General features: G+C 41.8%; 1 protein-coding gene and 1 pseudogene across 3 annotated transcripts in view; one reads left to right on the top strand and one right to left on the bottom strand.

The window, feature by feature from the left end:
• The window catches only part of HYDIN (HYDIN axonemal central pair apparatus protein), a 463,051-nt gene that overhangs the window by 28,381 nt on the left and 415,861 nt on the right, over positions 1-18,809 (bottom strand). For all 3 annotated transcript variants that reach the window (XM_050772650.1, XM_050772651.1, XM_050772652.1), the window contains 6 exons: positions 17,897-18,044; positions 12,918-13,125; positions 12,202-12,423; positions 6,400-6,569; positions 3,724-3,922; positions 1,724-1,882 (listed from right to left, as the gene is read on the bottom strand). In XM_050772650.1, coding sequence (XP_050628607.1) covers positions 1,724-1,882; positions 3,724-3,922; positions 6,400-6,569; positions 12,202-12,423; positions 12,918-13,125; positions 17,897-18,044 — 1,106 coding nt within the window. The remainder of the gene's footprint in view (positions 1-1,723; positions 1,883-3,723; positions 3,923-6,399; positions 6,570-12,201; positions 12,424-12,917; positions 13,126-17,896; positions 18,045-18,809) is intronic.
• On the top strand, positions 15,145-15,259 carry LOC126945143 (uncharacterized; annotated as a pseudogene).

The raw sequence follows: 18,809 nt of genomic DNA, 5'->3' as shown, positions 1-18,809 counted from the left end.
TGATGGGCTGCGGAGCTGTGACAGGAAAGTCACCTCAGAGACTTCTCCAACATGATGTGGGAAGCTAGCCTCAGGGTGTTGGCGCCAGCATGGGGCACTCCGGCAGCTTTAATCTGACCTGCTGAAGAGGCAGACTTGGTATGGCCAAACTATTAGGGACCCTGACATGCTGGAACCAAGGACTTTAATTTGGATTACTAAGGAAAGAGAAGCAACAAGTCTTCCCCATCTTGCCCGGATGGCAAAGTAGGGAACATGGGGTACTGGAATGAGACGCCCACAGGGTCTCTTACCTTGGCTGGCCAGTTTCTCTGTACCCTGCAATCCCCAGATGGCCCACAGTGCTCTTTCCATATGGAGTTCTATCTAGTTTTCAAGTGTATATACCTTTGCTCACGAGGAACGCCCCTTCCTAACCTGTCGAGGGACACCTCTTCACACTGTAAAGTTCAGTACAGGCCCCTCTCCACAGGAAGCCTTCTGTCATCCCCCAAACCCTCCTCTGAGCAGCCCTGATCCTGATTCACACTCTGCCTCTGTAGATTCTGTGCTGCCCTGGGGCTATTTATATGTCTGTGACCCTCAAGGACTGAGATCTCCACCAGACCAAGGTCTATGTCATATTCACCTTTTATTCCTAGCACCTAGCATGTATTACTGAGTAAGTGTAAGAAAGAACTGCATGAAGGAATGGATGCAGTCTGGTCTTGGAATCAAACATATCTGGTGCATTTCCAAGGGTCATGCAAAGACTAATGACTGTAAGATGAGTAGCTAGCAGCCAGGACTGGTAGCTTCTATGTTCAGGGAACTTGAGGAAGTAGACTTGACAATAAACATGCTTTTCTCTCACTGCTGGTGGCTGTGCAAAGTGAGATAATCTTTCAGGGAGCAGACTGGCCATGCATATTGAAACACACTTTCCCTTTTGACACAATAAGTCCACTTCCAGGAAGGTGTGTGTGTGTGTGTGGGGGGGGGAAATATATATATATATATGTGTGTGTGTGTGTGTGTGTGTGTGTGTGTATATATATATATATTTTTTTTTCTTTCTTTTTGAGATGGAGTCTTGCTCTGTTGTCCAGGCTGAAGTGCCATGGTGTGATCTCAGCTCACTGCAACTTCCGCCTCCTGGGTTCAAGCAGTTCTCCGTCTCAGCCTCCCGAATAGCTGGAATTACAGGCACCCATCACCATGCCTGGCTAATTTTTTGTATTTTTAGTAGAGACAGGGTTTCACTATCTTGGCCAGGCTAGTCTTGGACTCCTGACCTTGTGATCCACCTGCCTTGGCCTTCCAAAGTGTTGGGATTACAGGTGTGAGCCACTGAGCCCAGTGTAGGAATGTATCTTAAGCAAAGAGTCATGGATGCACACAAAGGCTTAAGGAGAAACACCTGAAATGAACAAAAATAGAGAACTGGCCTGTCTACACAATGGAGATGTAAATAAACAAATGACAATGAATGACATGGAAAACGAAATGAAAATGCAAAATGAAAATAATGTTCATTTTCACAAAAACAGTATGGGACTAGTGCACCGTGTAAAGCCCTATACTGTTTTTGTGAAAATGAACAGACGGAGCACAGGGAAGGCTCTTAGAATGGTCTGGCACGTTACAGATGCACAAGAAATGTGAGCTGCTTGTGTTGCCAGCATGGCCATCCTCATCATCAGGGAGCATGAAGGGGCCCCTAGGAGCCCCTCTGAGCACCAACCTTGGGTTCCTGGAGTTCTGGAATTGAGAACAGAATGGACTGGTTAAATGTGAGCTGGGCCAGGCTGTTGTTCATGATGGAAACTGTTCTTTTCACAACCTGCCCTGGTAGGACAGCTCCCAACTTCACAATCCTGTTGGGTGGATCTAGGACTAAAATCTGTAGGACAAGAAAGAGTAGGAAGAAGAGTTCATTAGTTAAAGAGAAAAATAAACATTATATGTCTTCTCTGGTGAGGCAAGGGTGGATCCTTCTCTTTCTGTGCCCTCACTTCTTCATATTGGGTGGGCATTTCCCTGCTCAATAAGCATTTAAGTGCCTAAAGTACCCACTGAACTACTCATCACACAATTATACAAGTACAACTGGGTTAAAATATACGTAGGAAAATCTCAGGGCACCTTGAGAGCATATTACAGGGGGCTGAAACTAGACTAGGGGGCTCAGGGGGCCTTTCTGAAGATGGCATGTGTACATTGAGAGCTAAAGAAAGGTATGAGCTAGTCAATTTCAGCCAGAGTGAGTGTGGAATTGGGGAACAACCTAAGGCAGGGAGACAACCTGTGGCCAGGCCCTGAGCCAGAGGGAGTGGCCCAGTCAAGGCCTGAGGCTGGGAGCTAGGACCTGAGAAGACAACTTTAGAGAGGTGGTCAGGTCTTGCAAGGCCTTGTAGGCCATTGCTGAGTGAGAAGTGGGAGACGGGGCTTCATTCTGGGAGCAATGGGAAGTCAGTGAAGTATGGAGTGTTTGTGAGAGAGCTCTGGCTCCTTTATGGAGAATGGGCTTGAAGAGGGCAAGAAAGAAAGCAGGAGGGAGAGATGATGGTTGTTGGATTAGAACAGCAGCAATAGAGGCAGAGAAAAGTAGTTATGCTTCCAAGTCCTTAGGTAAGACACTGATTAAAATGGTGCCTGGGTCAGGCCAAGGCCAGGCTGAGCCTGCCCTGCAGAATGGCCCTGACCCACAATGGGCAGCACCCCCTGGTTACTGTCATGTGGTCAGTCACTAAACTGCACCCCTCCACTCAACTATCTTTAAACCCAGCCACATGTTTCCATTTTGTTTAAAAAGGCAAGAGAGTCTCTCCCACTAGTCATGAGCTCTTGGATGTCTAAGAACATGTGTAAGTCACTTCTGCATCTTCCCAAAATATCCAATACATAATGGGTGCTAAATAAACAAGTGAAAGACCAATAGGCAAATGAATGAATCAATGGCATCGGAAGAGACCTTGTCTCTGGCTTGGGTCTAGACACATGAGTTGGCAATGTCCTGTTGCTCCTATGGCTTGGTGGGAAGGCTGCTGGGAATACATCCCTCCCCTGGTTGCCGAAATATGCTAAGCATTCTTGAAAGTCTTGGAAAGATTTCAGTCTTGCAAAACCTTCTATTACAATACAGATAATCCCACCAAACAAGCACCTTACATGTTTACTAGATATGAGAAGGAAATGAATGAGCAGCAGAATATGACCATTCCCTTTCTATCCAGAGTGCCTGGGTAAAAGGAATGCCTTGAACCAAATATCCAGGGATCTGTGGCTGGCTGGAGAATGCTAATCAATGCGGTGTTAAGGAAAGATGTTCCATCACTGAAACACATGTCTTGTGTACATTGCTTAAAAACGTTATTTATTAAACCTGAAAACAAACATGCACTGATGCAGAAGGAAAAGGATATACTTGGGGTACTGAGTCTGAAAGTCTCAAATTTCTCCAAGAAAAAGAATATTTCTCTAGTGTCTGTGATTACCTGTCTCCTTTGATACAGTAAAGTATGGTATTGAATAAGATCTATGACTCAGTGAGTCTGATCTGACGATTTGCCCCTTTGTGTTATTAGGAACATCATCTCAGTGGGACTGGCTGACCTCCAACAGAGCAGCCTGGGGCAGAGAAGCAGAGCGGCTGGAGCGGGGAAGGGGTTCTGGGGGGCAAAGAAGGTTGAGAAGGGTAGAAAGGAGGGTGCCACACCTGAAGGCCTCCCGACTGTCTGTTACCTTCATTTCAGTACCCTTCCCTTTGATTTCGACCGTTTGTTGTGAGAGCCCATTGATTTCAAAGGGGATGAGTTCTTGATAGTTGATACTTTCTCGAGGATAAAAAGTTATCGGAATCTCCAGTGTGTTTCCTGGCTTTACCACATCAACACGGCAGTTCACCTCGAGATGAGTGGTGTTGGTGTACAGACAATCTATGCTGCAGAAAATCAAGACGAACAGGCGTAAGCTCCAAGAAGTCTGACCCAGAGGGGCAGATGCCATCTCCTTGTCTCTTTGGGCTGGATACTGATGGGTTTCCTGCCCTGCTGTCCTAGAGTCACATAAGTCATTTAAGAGCTGGAAGGGAGGTTAGCAATGACCCAGCCCACACTCTCTTAGGCACAACCAAGTTGCTCCAAGTCACATCCTGAGACCCTAGCTGAACTGGGTTTCAAACTCAAGGCTCATCACCCTTTGCCCAATATTCTTCACTAACAGTTCTCTATTTCTTTCTTTTTTTCTTTTTTTTTTGGATACAGAGTCTCACTCTGTCACCCAGGCTGGAGTGCAGTGGCATGATCTCAACTCACTGCAACCTCTGCCTCCCAGGTTCAGACGATTCTCCTGCCTCCGCCTCCTGAGTAGCTGGGATTATAGGTGTGTGCCACTGTGCCCAACTAATTTTTGTATTTTTAGTAGAGACAGGGTTTCACCATGTTGGCCAGGCTGGTCTTGAACTTCTGACCTCAGGTGATCCACCCACCTCGGCCTCCCAAAGTGTTGGGATTACAGGCGTGAGCCATGGCGCCCAGCCTGATTCTCCATTTCTTGATCATGCATCTCATGGTTTTATACATGAGGGTTTTGTACCCTCTCATAAGAAGGAAGTGCTTCCAGAAGTAATTGGGTGACAAAGCACAGTAGGGAGGAGTATGTGTTCTAGAGTCAGGCAGAGAGGAGTCTGGATCCAGGCTCTATCACTGATTAACCAAAGGATCTCACAAGAGTTATGTAGCCCACATGGGTCTCTGTTTTCTTATCTGCAAAATAGGGGTAGTGATCACCATTTCTTAGGGCTATTGTGAGGATTAAATGAGATAAAGTGACTGAAACAGTCAGTAAATAGGGTGCAGAGGAAATATTCCATAAAGTGAGCTACTATTATTATGACTCATTGTTCAAATAGAAGGGGTCTTAAAAGAGCACGTCCACCCTGCTCCACACGTGGGTAGGAAGGCACTAGGCCTCTCCATTACAACCTCTCCTTGTCTGCCTTACAGTCTGTAGAGAAGGAGTCTAGCTAGGCCAACATATAGAGCTCAATACCTTAAGCAAAGTAAGACTGAGATTACATTAAACATGCAAGGAGTATAGATAGATAAGATTTAAAATTAGTATTTCAAATTACATGACACACTTATGATTTAATATTCAGGGTACTAACAATAACAGCAGCAGCAGCAGCAACTAACAATAATTGGGCATTTCTTATGTTCCAGGCAGTGTTCTAAGCACTGTTCCTAGGTGAATTAATTTAATCATCCTAATAGTCTTATACAGATGGTATTATTATTATTATTTTTTTGAGACAGAGTCTCGCTCTGTCACCCAGGCTGGAGTGCAGTGGCATGATCTCGGCTCACTGCAAGCTCCGCCTCCTGGGTTCATGCCATTCTCCTGCCTCAGCCTCCCGAGTAGCTGGGACTACAGGTGCCTGCCACCATGCCCAGCTAATTTTTTGTATTTTTAGTAGAGACGAGGTTTTACTGTGTTAGCTAGGATGGTCTCGGTCTCCTGACCTCGTGATCCGTCTGCCTTGGCCTCCCAAAGTGCTGGGATTACAGGCGTGAGCCACCGCGCCCGGTCATAGACAGTATTATTATGACTACCACTTCAGGCAAGGAGACAGAGGCGCAGAGAGTTTTAAAAATTTGCCCAAGGTCACACAACTAGGGAAGAGTTAAAATTTGAACTTAGATCTGTGCTATCCAATATGGTGGCCACTAGACACTTGCAGTTATTAAAATTAACATTAATTAAAATAAAATAAAAAATCAGTTCTTTAGTTCCGCTAGCCACATTTTAAGTGCTCTGAAGCCACATTCAGCTATAGGCCACCATGTTCGACAATGCAATAATACAACATTTTCATCATTATGGAAAATTCTCTAAAGTACTGATAGACAGATTTGAGTAAACACAGGTCTTTGGGCCAGCCCTTAGAGATTCTATCTCATTAGGTCTTGAATGGGGCCCAGAACCTTGGACTAGAACGTCCCACACAGGGATGGTGCTGAGAGGCTAGATTCGAATAAGAAAGCTTAGGCTCAGTACAGGTCTGCTATTTACTGCAAAGCCACTGGCCAGATAAATTTACCTTTTAACTCTTCAAACCTCAGTTTCCAAGTCTATCACATGAGAAAATAAATGGAAGTCATAAAAGCTCTCACTAGATCATTTGGAATTGCTCTACGTACTTCACAAAGAGGATTTTTAGCAGGGTAGCTCATGGCTATCCAAGTATTAGTTTTACTTGTGGGGACAGGGACCCAGGATTCATACCCACTTATGTTTGACTCTTTCCCATAATCATTTTTTTTTTTTTTTTGTCTTGGCAGGGCTTCACCTGTGTGGAGTCTGTAGGGCCCACAAGCAGTTGCAGAATCATCTGGAGGCTCTGGGAAGCCTGCTTACCTCATAGGTGTTTCTTCCTTGTTGGTAATTACCAGGGTTTGTTTGTATGGGGGCATCCCAGCTTGATAGATAAAGCAGGTCCCAAAGTTGTAGCTGGTGAAGGAGAAATGGATAGCCGGGCTCACAGCACAGCCTGAGATGCTGCACACAAATGTTGGACCGTGGCTGATCTGTGGGGAGGAAATGGCAGGGGGATCATAATTAGAAGAAGTAGGAGGCGAGGGCTCTTAAGTCCTCAGGTTAAGCTGGAAAGCAGTTGGTGCTTTAATACAGGTCTCAGGGTGCCATTTCCAGAGATTCTGATTTAGTAGGTTAGAAGCTTGTGTATTGAAGAAAAGTTCCTCTGTAATCAGGCCCTACATTGCCTCCCACTTTGCTCTTGCAGCAATGATTCAGCTTGAAGGTCCAGGGGCATACCAGGCACTGCTAGTTACTACCCAACATCCACTCCCCATGGCTTCCTTCCTAGCAGGACTCTGATTGGATGCCAATGTGCCTAGGTGCAAATGCTTCATTTTACACCTTCCTTTAAAGCTCAGGATGGCCATCAGACATAGTTCCAGTCATTGAGATGTAAACAGAAGAGGACAAGAGGGTGTTCTATCTTAAATAAAGAGGCAAAGCCTTGCTGGGGAAGTTCTTTGCCTTCACGCTCTTCCCCTGTCTTTTCACTCTGAACGCACACATAGGACATCAGGTAAAATGGTCATCTTGTGACCAGGAGATGACAAGAAGGAGAACAAGGCTAATATGCCAAGGACGAAAGAGTGGAAAGATGGAAAGAGCACAGGTCATCATCTGGACTCTCAATCACAAGGTAATATGTGACTCATTGGTACATGAACTTAATTTGCTCTTCACAAACTCCTCACAATGTGAATTCTCACAAATTGATAATTGATTTCAAATAAATTATCTATTATTCATTCTAAGCATCATTAGAACAAACATTATTAGAATAAACATTTTAAACATTAGAATAAGTCAGCAGTCATTGGTACAAGCTATCATAAACAACTTTATAAATTTAAAAACATTTTCTTATTCAAAGCTTTTATTTTCTTTTTCTTTTCTTTCAACTTTTAAGTTCAAGGGTACATGTGCAGGATATGCAGGTTTGTTACATAGGTAAATGTCCAAGGCTTTTAAAGTGTTTACATTTTGTGGCTGATTCAATGAAAAGGATGTAAATTTATCACCTTCAACTCTTCTGCCAACCAGAGTAGAAAGATCTTGTAACATGTTATATTTCTGTTTGCTCTAAGAAATGTAAGTTCTGAAAAAGTTCTCAAAAGGAATAGGTCCCTTCTGAAGCCACAAACTGGGCTTTTCTCAGAGAAGATGGCTGTGACTTTGCTGCTGAGTTCCACTGGAGCTTCCTGAACTCTCAATGGCCAGTGACACACCTTGGAATTTTTCATGGCTTGAACGTTTGTCTCCTCCAAAACTCATGCTGAAATTTAGTTGCCATTGTGATGGTATTGGGAAGTGGGACCTTTAAGAAGTGATTGGTCATGAGGGCTCGCCCTCATGAATGGACTTCTGCCATCATCGTAGGAGTGGGTTTGCTATGGCAGGAATAAGTTCACTCCTCCTTGCTCTCTCTCTCTCTTCCTCTCTCTCTCTTCCTCCTGCCCCACCCCCGACCTTTCTTCCCCCAACCATTGCCCTTTCATCATGTGATGCCATCTGCCACGTTATGATGCAGCCATAAGGCCCTCACCAGATGCTGGCAACTTGATATTGGACTTCCCAGGGTCCAGAACCGTGAGCCTAAACATTTCTATTCATCATAAATTACCCAGTCTCAGGTATTCTGTTATAGAAGCACAAAACAGATGAAGACAGGTTCTAGTGGTTTTACCCCCATCTTTCTATCACCTTCTTCCTGAGGATTTGATAAGGATGATGTGTTAGGCTGGGCATCCCAAATTTCTTTCCATTGTAGTTGAAGAACATACTTTGCATGATTTCAATCCTTTTAATTTATTGAGGTATGTTTTATGACCTAATATCTGGCCAATCCTGGACAATGTTCCAAGTTCACTTGAAAAGAATGTCTATTCTCCTGTTGTTAGATGAAATGTTCTGTATATGTCTGTTAGGCCTAGAGCTTTCATAGTGCTGTTCAAGTCTTCTTATTTCCTTGCTGACCTTCTGTCTAGTTATACCCATTGTTTAAAACTAGGTATTGAAATCTCCAACTATGATTGTTGAATTGTTTATTTCTTCCTTCAATTCTGTCTGTTTTGTTTCATGTATTTTGGGACTCTCTTGTTACATGCATGTTTATAATTGCTATGATTTCTTGATGGAGTGATCCTTTTATCATTATAAAATTATTTATCTCTAGGAATAATTTTTGATCATTATAAAATGTCTTTATCTCTAGGAATAGTTTTTGTCTATAAGTCTATTTTGTTTGACATTAGCATAGGTACTCTAGCTCTTGTTGGCTATTATTTAAATAAAGGATATTTATTTTTCTATCCTTTTACTTTAAATCTATTTGTGTCTTTGAATCCAAAGTGAGTCTTTTGTAGACAGCACATAGTTGGATCATGATTTTTCCCATTATTCTGCCAATTTTTATCTTTTTATTGAAGAGTTTAACTCATTTAAATTTAATGTACTTACTGACAAGGTAAAATTTATGTCTTTTTTCTATTTGCTTTCTATATATATCTTTTTAAAAAAATTACTAGCCAATCATGCCTTTTTTATTCTTCTATTCCTCCATTACTGCCTTCTTTTGTGTTAAATAGATATTTTCTAGTGTACCATTTAAGTTCCCTTGTCATTTGTTTTACTATATTCTTTTGAGTTGTTGTATTAGTCTTTGCAAGGAAGATTACAATTAACATCTACATTTATAACAATCTAGTTTGAGTTAATAACAACTTAATTTCAATAATAGGCAAAACTTTGCTCTTATATAGCTCTGTTACTTCCTCTTTCTTTGTGCTATTACCACACAAATTGCATCTTTACATTAAGCCCACTAATACAGATTTATAGTTATTGCTATATGCAATTGTCTTTTAAATCAGATAGAAAAAGTTATAAATAAAAAAATACATTTATACTGATTTTATATAATCTATGCAGTTACCTTTACTGGTGCTCTATATTTCTTCATGTAGATTTGAGTTATCCTTTAGTGTCTTTTCATTTCAGTCTGAAGGATTCCCTTTATTATTTCTTATAGGCCAGTCTGCTAGTGATGAATTCCTTCAGATTTTATTTATCTGAGAGTGTCCTGGTTTAGTTCCCCCAAATTGGCAGAATAATGGGAACTATTTAGAAATAGTTTTACTAGATATAAAATTCTTTGTTGATAACTTTTTTTTCTTTCAGCACATTGAATATGTCATCACACTGTCTTCAGGTCTCCAAAGTTTCTAATGAGAAACCAGCTGTTAATCCTTCTGCCTTCCAGATGATCTGTCTTTGTCTTTCTTTTTTTTTTTTTTTTTTTTTTGAGGCGGAGTCTCGCTCTGTCGCCCAGGCTGGAGTGCTGTGGCCGGATCTCAGCTCACTGCAAGCTCCGCCTCCCGGGTTCCCGCCATTCTCCTGCCTCAGCCTCCCGAGTAGCTGGGACTACAGGCGCCCGCCACCTCGCCCGGCTAGTTTTTGTATTTTTAATAGAGACGGGGTTTCACCGTGTTAGCCAGGATGGTCTCGATCTCCTGACCTCGTGATCCGCCCGTCTCGGCCTCCCAAAGTGCTGGGATTACAGGCTTGAGCCACCGCGCCCGGCCCTGTCTTTGTCTTTCAACAGTTTGGTAATGATGTGTCTAGGTATGGATTTTTTGGAGTTTATCCTGCTTGGAATTTATTGAACTTTCTGGATATTTAATTGATTTCATTAAATTTGGGAAGTTTTAGGGTGTTATTTCTTGAAATAGTCTTTCTCTTATTTTCCTTCTTCTCTCCTTCTGAGATTCCCATTACATGTATATTGCTATGCTTGATAATCTCTTATGGGACTCTGAATTTCTGTTCATTTTTCTTCATTCTTTTTTCTTTTTGTTCTTCATATTGGATAATCTCAATTGCTCCATCTTCAAATTTGCTGATTTTTTCTTTTTCTTTTCAACAATTTTATCCCATCTGCCACAGCTGATTCTTTCTTTTGCCATAAGAAATCTGCTATTGAGCTCCTGTTGTGAATTTTTCATTTCAGCTATTATGTTTTTCAACTCCAAAATGTATATTTTTATAATTTCTATATGTTTATTGATATTCTCTCTTTGGTGAGACATTGCTCTCATTCTTTGCTTTAGTTATCTAGACATGGTGTCCTATAGTTCTTTGAACATATTTTAAGTAGATGATTTCAAGTATTTGTCTATTAAGTCCAACATCTGGGCTCACTCAGAGATAATGTTTTTGCTTTTTTGCTTTTTTCCCCGTATATGAGTTATATTTTCTTGTTTCTTTTCATGGCTCATATTTTTTAGTTGGAAACTGGAGATTTAAAAAAATAAATGTGGCAACTCTGAAAATCAGATCACCCCTCCCCCAGGGTTGGTTACTGTTGTAACTCTTAGTTTGTTTAGTAACTTTTTCAGTAAAGTCTATATTCTCACTTATGCATGGCCAATAAAGTTTCTGCTCAGTTAGTTTAGTGGACAGTTTATGATTGAACAGAGATTTCCTTAAATGCCTGGAACCATTTCCTTAAATGCCTGGAACAGCTTTTGCTGAGGGGCTGTGTGTGGCAGGACATGCCTTTGACACTTAGGCAGGCAGTTGCCAACTCTGCTTTATCTTTCCCGGGACCTAAAGGTTAGTCAGAGGTAAGAGCTTAGGGCCTTCTCAGGTCTCTCCTGAGCAGTAACACAGCCTGGAGGTACACACATCTTATACATGCATGGCTGTCTAGATTCCAGGGAATATGCTGAAGCTTTTCAGAGCCCCCCATGAATATCTTCTTCCCAGCCTCTCCTTTTAAATTTTTCAATGAACTTCTTGTTTGCCCCTAAGGTCCATGCTCCCTCAGTCAGCTGCGGTGTTAAACAATTACAACTGATTGTTTTTGAGCAAGCCTGGAGTCAGGTCAAATAAAAGCTATCCCTATGAGCGGGGTTTCCATTGAACTTCTAGACAGCTCAAATAGTGACAATTCTTTTAGAATGGGGGTTTTGGGGAGTTCCAATCTGTTCTACGTCCTCCAGGATCTGATTGACTGCTGACTTCCACTTTGATTGCCGAATTGTTGGTTTTCAAGGTTACTGCAGAGCTGGGATGAGGGAGGAGGGAGAGAATAGGGCAAAACAAAATACCACAAAACTCTCTGTCTTTATGGGTATTCAGCCATTTTTCTTGAGTAAGTACTCCTAGAATTGTTCAAAGCCTATTATTAATTTTCAGAGTTCTGAAAAAGTTGACTTCGAAAATTTTTTCCAGTGGTCTCATTGCTGTTGAAGAGCAGCGTTTTGGATGTCCTTCTCTGCCATTCCTGATGACATCACCATTCTTTGTTTTTTTTTCTTTTCATTCAATAATTCATCTTAGAAAATGTTGTACACATTCTTTTCCTGCCCTGCCTATCACTCTTATTTATTTTAATGGGTGAATGTATTGCAATATAATTGCTTTTCAATCCACACTTACTCCCCATCCACCTAACCATTGATGAAGGCTTTGTACTAGACATTGTGAGGCTGTGTCCAACACAGCTACCCTCTAGGAGCTTCTGGATACGTGGAGAAGATAAAGAACACACAGGAGAATTAACCTGCCAAGGCAGCACGCTGAGAGTACTTTTGGAGTTTGGACAATGTTAAATGGACTCACCTTGATTCTGAGTTCCAGGTCTGTCAAGACACACTTCTTTAATGGTTGAAAAGACAGGGTGGCATGTACACTCTGCCCTACATCCACAGTGCTGTCGATGGGTGAAAATTCCAAGTACTGCAGCAAGGCTTTGGAGCCACACAGCTCTGCCTGGAAGCTGAAGGTGAACTTTCCAGTGTTGATAAAGTTGAATTCACACTGGACACATTCATTTAACTCCACCTAGGAGACAGAGAACAGAGCAGGGAATGCAAACCATAGTTCCTTTGTTTGCATTTGTAACATGTTGATGAAAAATATTCTTTGGGAAATAAGGATGGCAGATGACGATGGTGATTTGACTGTCTTTAGCTTAATGGAGTCAGATATTCCAGCAAGAGCTACTAAGTGTTGGGGTTCTCTCAATATCTCATAGAGAAAGTGGCAATTTAGTTCTTAGACCTTTGTTGGTAGTCAAATACAGGTAGTTCCTGTATGTTTAACACAAGCACTATTTCCTCTCCCCACCATCTCTCCACCCCCCTGAAAATAAAATAAGAAAAGCATTCACATCATATCTACATACATTCTGGGGATAGAGTTGCTCTTGGAGTGTTTCTGTTTTCCTGATCTCTCTGGCATTTGAAGCAGAAAGACTCAGCTCATATTCATTTTTACTACTTTCCCCAGTCAGAATGGAAGCTGAGATAGATAGCAAGGTCTTCTTACACCTTTACCTCATAGAAGTTGACAATGTTAGTCTGGTTGGGAGTCAACAGAGTGATGGAGCCTGTCCTGTCCTTGCACTTGATCTCTGCATTCATAGTGTAGCCCTCGGCCTTGACATTTAATGTCAGAGGGTGGACTTTCTTTTTCACATTGCAGATCAAATTAAAGTTCACATCTCCTTCCTGCTTTGGTGTGAAGAAAATATCAATTGGGAACCTGGTTGGGGAACAAAACAGCAGATTACCTGACTAGGCCAATTTGTTAAAACCTTAAAAAATATGAGTCTACTGAATTAGCAGATTCATTATGAGGAAAAGGAAACATAACTCGAAATTATGATGAGATTTTAGGATTTGTGGCTATAGTAACCAAAACAGCATGGTATTAGCATAAAAACAAACACACAAACCAATGGAAAAAGATAGAGATCCCAGGAATAAAGCTACACACCTACAATCATCTGATCTTTGAAAAAGTCAACAAAAATAAGCAACGAGGAAAGGATTCCCTGTTCAATAAATGATGCTGGGATAGCTGGCTAGCCATAAGCCAGAAGAATAAAATAGGACCCTTATTTTTCACTATATACAAATATTAACTCAAGATGGATCAAAGATTTAGATGTAAGACCTCAAACTGTAAGAATACTAGAAGAAAATCTAGGAAACACCATTGTAGACATCAGCCTTGGGAAAGAATTTATGACTGAGTCCTCAAAAGTACTTGTAATAAAAACAAAAATTGACAAGTGGGACCCAATTAATCCCGCAAAAAAAAAAAAAAAAAAAAAAAAAAAAAAAGAAAGGAAGAAAGTTTCTGCATAGAAAAAGAAACCATAAACAGAGAAAAAAATGCAACCTACAGAATGGGAGGAATTATTCGGAAACTATGCATCTGACACAGGTCTAACATCCACAGTCTCTAAAGAACTTAAACAATTGAACAAGCAAAAAACAAGTAACCCCATTAAAAAATGGGCAAAAGACATGAATAGACACTTCTCAAAAGGAAACAGAAAAGTGGCCAACAAACATAAAGAAATGCTTCACATTACTAATCATCAGAGAAATGCAAGTCAAAACCACAATGAGATAACATCTCATACCAGTCAGAATGGCTATGATTAAGAAGTAAAAAACAACAGATCCTGGCGAGGCTGCAGAAAAGGGAATGCTTATACACTATTGGTGGGAATTTAAAATCTTTCTGCCACTGTGGAAAGCAGTTTGGAGATTTCTCTAAGAACTTAAAACAGAACTATCATTCAACACAGCAATCTCATTACAAAAAACAAAACAAAACCAAAAAACCAAAAAACCCAAAGTCATTCTACCAAAAAGACACATGCACTCTCATGGTCATTGCAGCACTATTCACAATAGCAAAGACATGGACTCAATCTAGGTGCCCATCAACTGTCGAGTGGATAAAGAAAATGTGGTACATATACACCGTAGAATACTACACAGCCACAAAAAGAATGAGGTCATTCTTTGCTGCAACATGGATGCAGCTGGAGGCCATTATCCTAAGCGAATTAACATAGGAACAGAAAACCAAATACCTCATGTTCTTATTTATAAGTTGGAGGTAAACATCAGGTATGCATGGATATAAAGATGGCAACAATAGAAGCTGGGGATTATTAGGGGGAGGGGAGGAAGGGAGGCAAGAGTTGAAAAACTAATGATTGGGTACTAAGCTCAGTACCTGGGTGATGGGACCATGTGTACCCCAAACCTATACAGTAAATCCAGTAGAAAACCTGTATGCATATCCCTTGAATCTAAAATAAAAGTTGAAAAAAACCCACAAAGCTTTGACCGAAGTCTCATACCTTATAAGTTAATAAAATAGGGGTTACAACCTGAAATTTAAAGCCATGCAACTTATGGAAAAAATAATGGAAGAACATTTTCTGAATCTAGGGCTATTCAGAGATACAGAACAAACACTAAAAGGACAGTCCATAAAAGGACAAATAGATAATTTGGACTTCATCAAGAATAAAAGGTTTTGCTTTGTGAATGACCTTGTTAAGAAGAGGAAAAGACAAACTACAGATTGGGAGAAAATATTTGCAGACCATGTATCCCCCAAGGCAGCACTACCTAAACATGTAAAGAACTCTCAAAACTCAACAATAAAAAACAAATAGGCTGAGCAGGAAACTGGCAAGAGACATGAGGAGACATTTCACTGAGGAGGATCCATAGAAGGAAAATAAGCACATATGTGTTGTATGAAAGGAGAGAAGGTTAGTACTCCCCTTGACAACGATGGATGAGGCCCTCAGGCCTGACAACAGGCATATGGAAAATAAGCACATGTAAAGATGCCCAACATTATTAGTCATTAGGAAATGCTAATTAAAACCACAATGAGATATCACTACACACCTATTAGGAAAGCTAAAATAAAAAATTGTTGCCGGGTGCGGTGGCTCATTCCTGTAATCACAGCACTTTGGGAAGCCAAGGCGGGTGGATCACTTGAGGTCAGGAGCTTGAGTCCAGCCTGGCTATCATGGTGAAACCCTGTCTCTACTAAAAATACAAAAAAAATTAGCTGGCCATGGTGGTGCGTGCCTATAGTCCTAGCTACTTGGGAGGCGGAGGCAAGATAATTGCTTGAACCTGGGAGGCGGGGGTTGCAGTGAGCCAAGATCACACCACTGCACTCCAGCCTGGGCAACAGAGTGAGACACTATCTAAAAATAATAACAAAAAAATTGTGACAACACCAAATTTTGGTGATGTTGTAGAGACTCTAGAACATTCAGAGATAGCTGGTGGAATGTAAAATGGTTCAGACAGTCTGGAAAGCATTTTGGCAGTTTTTTCTTTTCTTTTCTTTTTTTTCTGGAAACATGCCATTATCATATGTCCATTAATTGCACTCTTGCTCATTTTCCCCAGTGACATGAAGATACACAAAAATCTGTACATGAAAGTTTATAGAAGCTTTATTCATAACAGCCCAAACTGGGAACAATCCAGATGTCCTCCAGTGGGTGAATAAACTAACTGTGGTGCATCCCTACTATGGAATGGTAGTCACAAAAACGAAGAAACTCTCAAAACTACCTGGATGTATGTCCAGAGAATTATGAGTGAAAAAAGCCAATCACAAAAGGAATGTATGTGTCTGTGAATACAACATTCCTGAAATGAAAAAATGATAGACATAGAGGAAAGTATTGGATTCCAGAGGGTGAGGAGGTGTTGCTTGGGGGAAGGGAAAAGGGTGTGGCAACAAAAGGGTCACACGAGGCATCCTCGTGGTGAGGGATCTGTTCTGTGTCTTGACTCTGTCAATGTCAATACCAGGTTGTGACATTTTACTGAAGCTTTGCAAGATGTCACCCTTGGAAGAAATTTGGTAAACAGTACAGAGATATCTTTGTATTATTTGTTCTTTTTTTCTTTCTTTCTTTCTTTTTTTTTGAGACAAAGTCTTGCTCTGGAGTGCAGTGAGGTAATCTTGTCTCACTGCAACCTCCGCCTCCCAGGTTCAAGCGATTCTCCTGCCTCAGCCTCCAGAGTAGCTGGGATTACAGGCATGGGCCACCACACCCAGCTAATGTTTGTATTTTTAGTAGACATGGGGTTTCACCATGTTGGCCAGGCTGGTCTCGAACTCCGGACCTCAGGTGATCCATCCACCTTGGCCTCCCAAAGTGCTGGGATTACAGGTGTAAGCCACTGCGCCCGGCAGTCTTTGTATTATTTCTTACAACTACATGTGAATTTACAATTATTTCAAATTTTTAAATTTTATTATAATTTTTTGAGACAAAGTCTCACTCCATTGTCCAGGCTGGAGTGCAGTGGTGCAATCTCAGCTCACTGCAACCTGTATCTCCTGGGTTCAAGTGATTCTCATGCCTCAGCTTCCCAAGTAGCTGGGATTACAGGTGTGTGCCACCACACCTGGCTATTTATTGTATTTGTTTATTTATTTTTTGAGAGGGAGTTTCGCTCTTGTCACCCTGGCCAGAGTGCAGTGGCGCAATCTTAGCTCATTGCAACCTATGACTCCCGGGTTCAAGCGATTCTCCTGCCTCAGTCTCTTTTTTTTTTTTTTTTTTTTTGAGACAGAGTCTCGCTCTGTCGCCCAGGCTGGAGTGCTGTGGCCGGATCTCAGCTCACTGCAAGCTCCGCCTCCCGGGTTCCCGCCATTCTCCTGCCTCAGCCTCCCGAGTAGCTGGGACTACAGGCGCCCGCCACCTCGCCCGGCTAGTTTTTTGTATTTTTTAGTAGAGACGGGGTTTCACCGTGTTAGCCAGGATGGTCTCGATCTCCTGACCTCCTGATCCGCCCGTCTCGGCCTCCCAAAGTGCTGGGATTACAGGCTTGAGCCACCGCGCCCGGCCTCTCCTGCCTCAGTCTCTAGAGTAGCTGGGATTACAGGCACCCGCCAACATGCCTGGCTAATTTTGGTATTTTTAGTAGAGACGGGGTTTTACCACGTTGGCCAGGCTGGTCTGGAACTCCTGACCTCAAATGAGCCACCTGCCTCAGCCTTAATTATTGTATTTTTAATAGAAATGGGGTTTTGCCATGTTGGCCAGGCAGGTCTCAAACTCCCAACCTCAAGTGATTCGTCTGCCTCAGCCTCCCAAAGTGCTGGGATTATAGGCATAAGCCACCACACCTGGCCTGAAAATTAAAAGTTTAATTGAAAAAGAGATTTGCCAGGCAAGCCTGAATATTGTACTGTGGATTCACATATACAGTGAATATAGCAAGGAAAAGAATACAAAGAGAAAATATTGAGAGAAAGGGCTTAGAATTCTCAATGCTCCATATTCATTAGGAAAACAGATATCAGGGAGTAAGTAGGATGGAGATGGAATTGTTATGATCTAATCTTAGCGTTGAAAGCAATTATATAAACAGGGCACTGTAATGTAAGCACTGGCAGGCTTGGGGACCTGGATATGTCGGGAGGATGCAAACAAAATGAGACCTTTATTTTTGTTTACCTGGACAGTGGTGGGATCCAGCCTTCCATGGGACATACAAGCAGGCTGTTGTTGAAACCTTCAGAATAGCGGGAGTTGTCCTGGAAGGAAAAATCGAACCCCTGCTCCTCCTTGTTGATGATCTGCACAGTCTCCCTGGCTTCTCTGCCTGAGGAGGAAACACCAGCCCTCAGTGGGGGCCTCCTGACTGCCTGCTGGAGTCTCTCAGCAGACACCGCTCCACAGGCAAGACATTTAGAAGACATTCCCCAACCTCTTCCGCCGTTGTCTACCTCACTCCTTTCCTTTTCCTCTACAAGTCACCTTCCTCCTTTCGGGGATTCCATGTCTTTCTTCATCAGTTGCCTGCTTCTGCTGAGTGGCTCCTCTGCCCTGGGCACAGCTCTCCTGGGATTCTGGTGACACAGTTTTCTTCCCTTGCTCCTTTAGACCCAATAATTGTAATGCCTTCCTGAATTTGTTAATGGGGGCTTCACTCTCCTTGGCTGACCCCCTTCATTGCCCACGTATCTGTAAATAATCCTTGCATCCAATTCTTTGAAAATACACCTTGGGTATTGGCCTGAGTTTCCTGCCCAGGGCTCTGACTAATACATATTCTCTCACTATCATCTTTTGCTTTCCTCTTGGCTATTATTAGCACATTTATTTTCCCATATAAACTTTAGAATCATTTTATCCAGTTCTCTCCCCTTCCAATTCTTTTGGGATTTGGTTAACAGATTTAGCAAGTAATTTTTTAGTATAAATATGTCCCGTGCAATATTGGGACATACTCAAAATTATTGTTATTTGAAATTAAAATTTAACTATGCATCCTGTATTTTATCTGGCAACCCTAGTTGGGATTCTAATTGGAACTTGATTAAATTTGCATTTAATTTTAGGAGAACTAACAAATGATCAGATCTCG

The sequence above is a fragment of the Macaca thibetana genome, chromosome 20, assembly GCF_024542745.1.
Source record: "Macaca thibetana thibetana isolate TM-01 chromosome 20, ASM2454274v1, whole genome shotgun sequence".
Lineage (NCBI taxonomy): Eukaryota > Metazoa > Chordata > Mammalia > Primates > Cercopithecidae > Macaca > Macaca thibetana.
The sequence above is the reverse complement of the archived record's forward strand: the minus strand, read 5'-3'. Positions and strand labels throughout refer to the sequence as shown.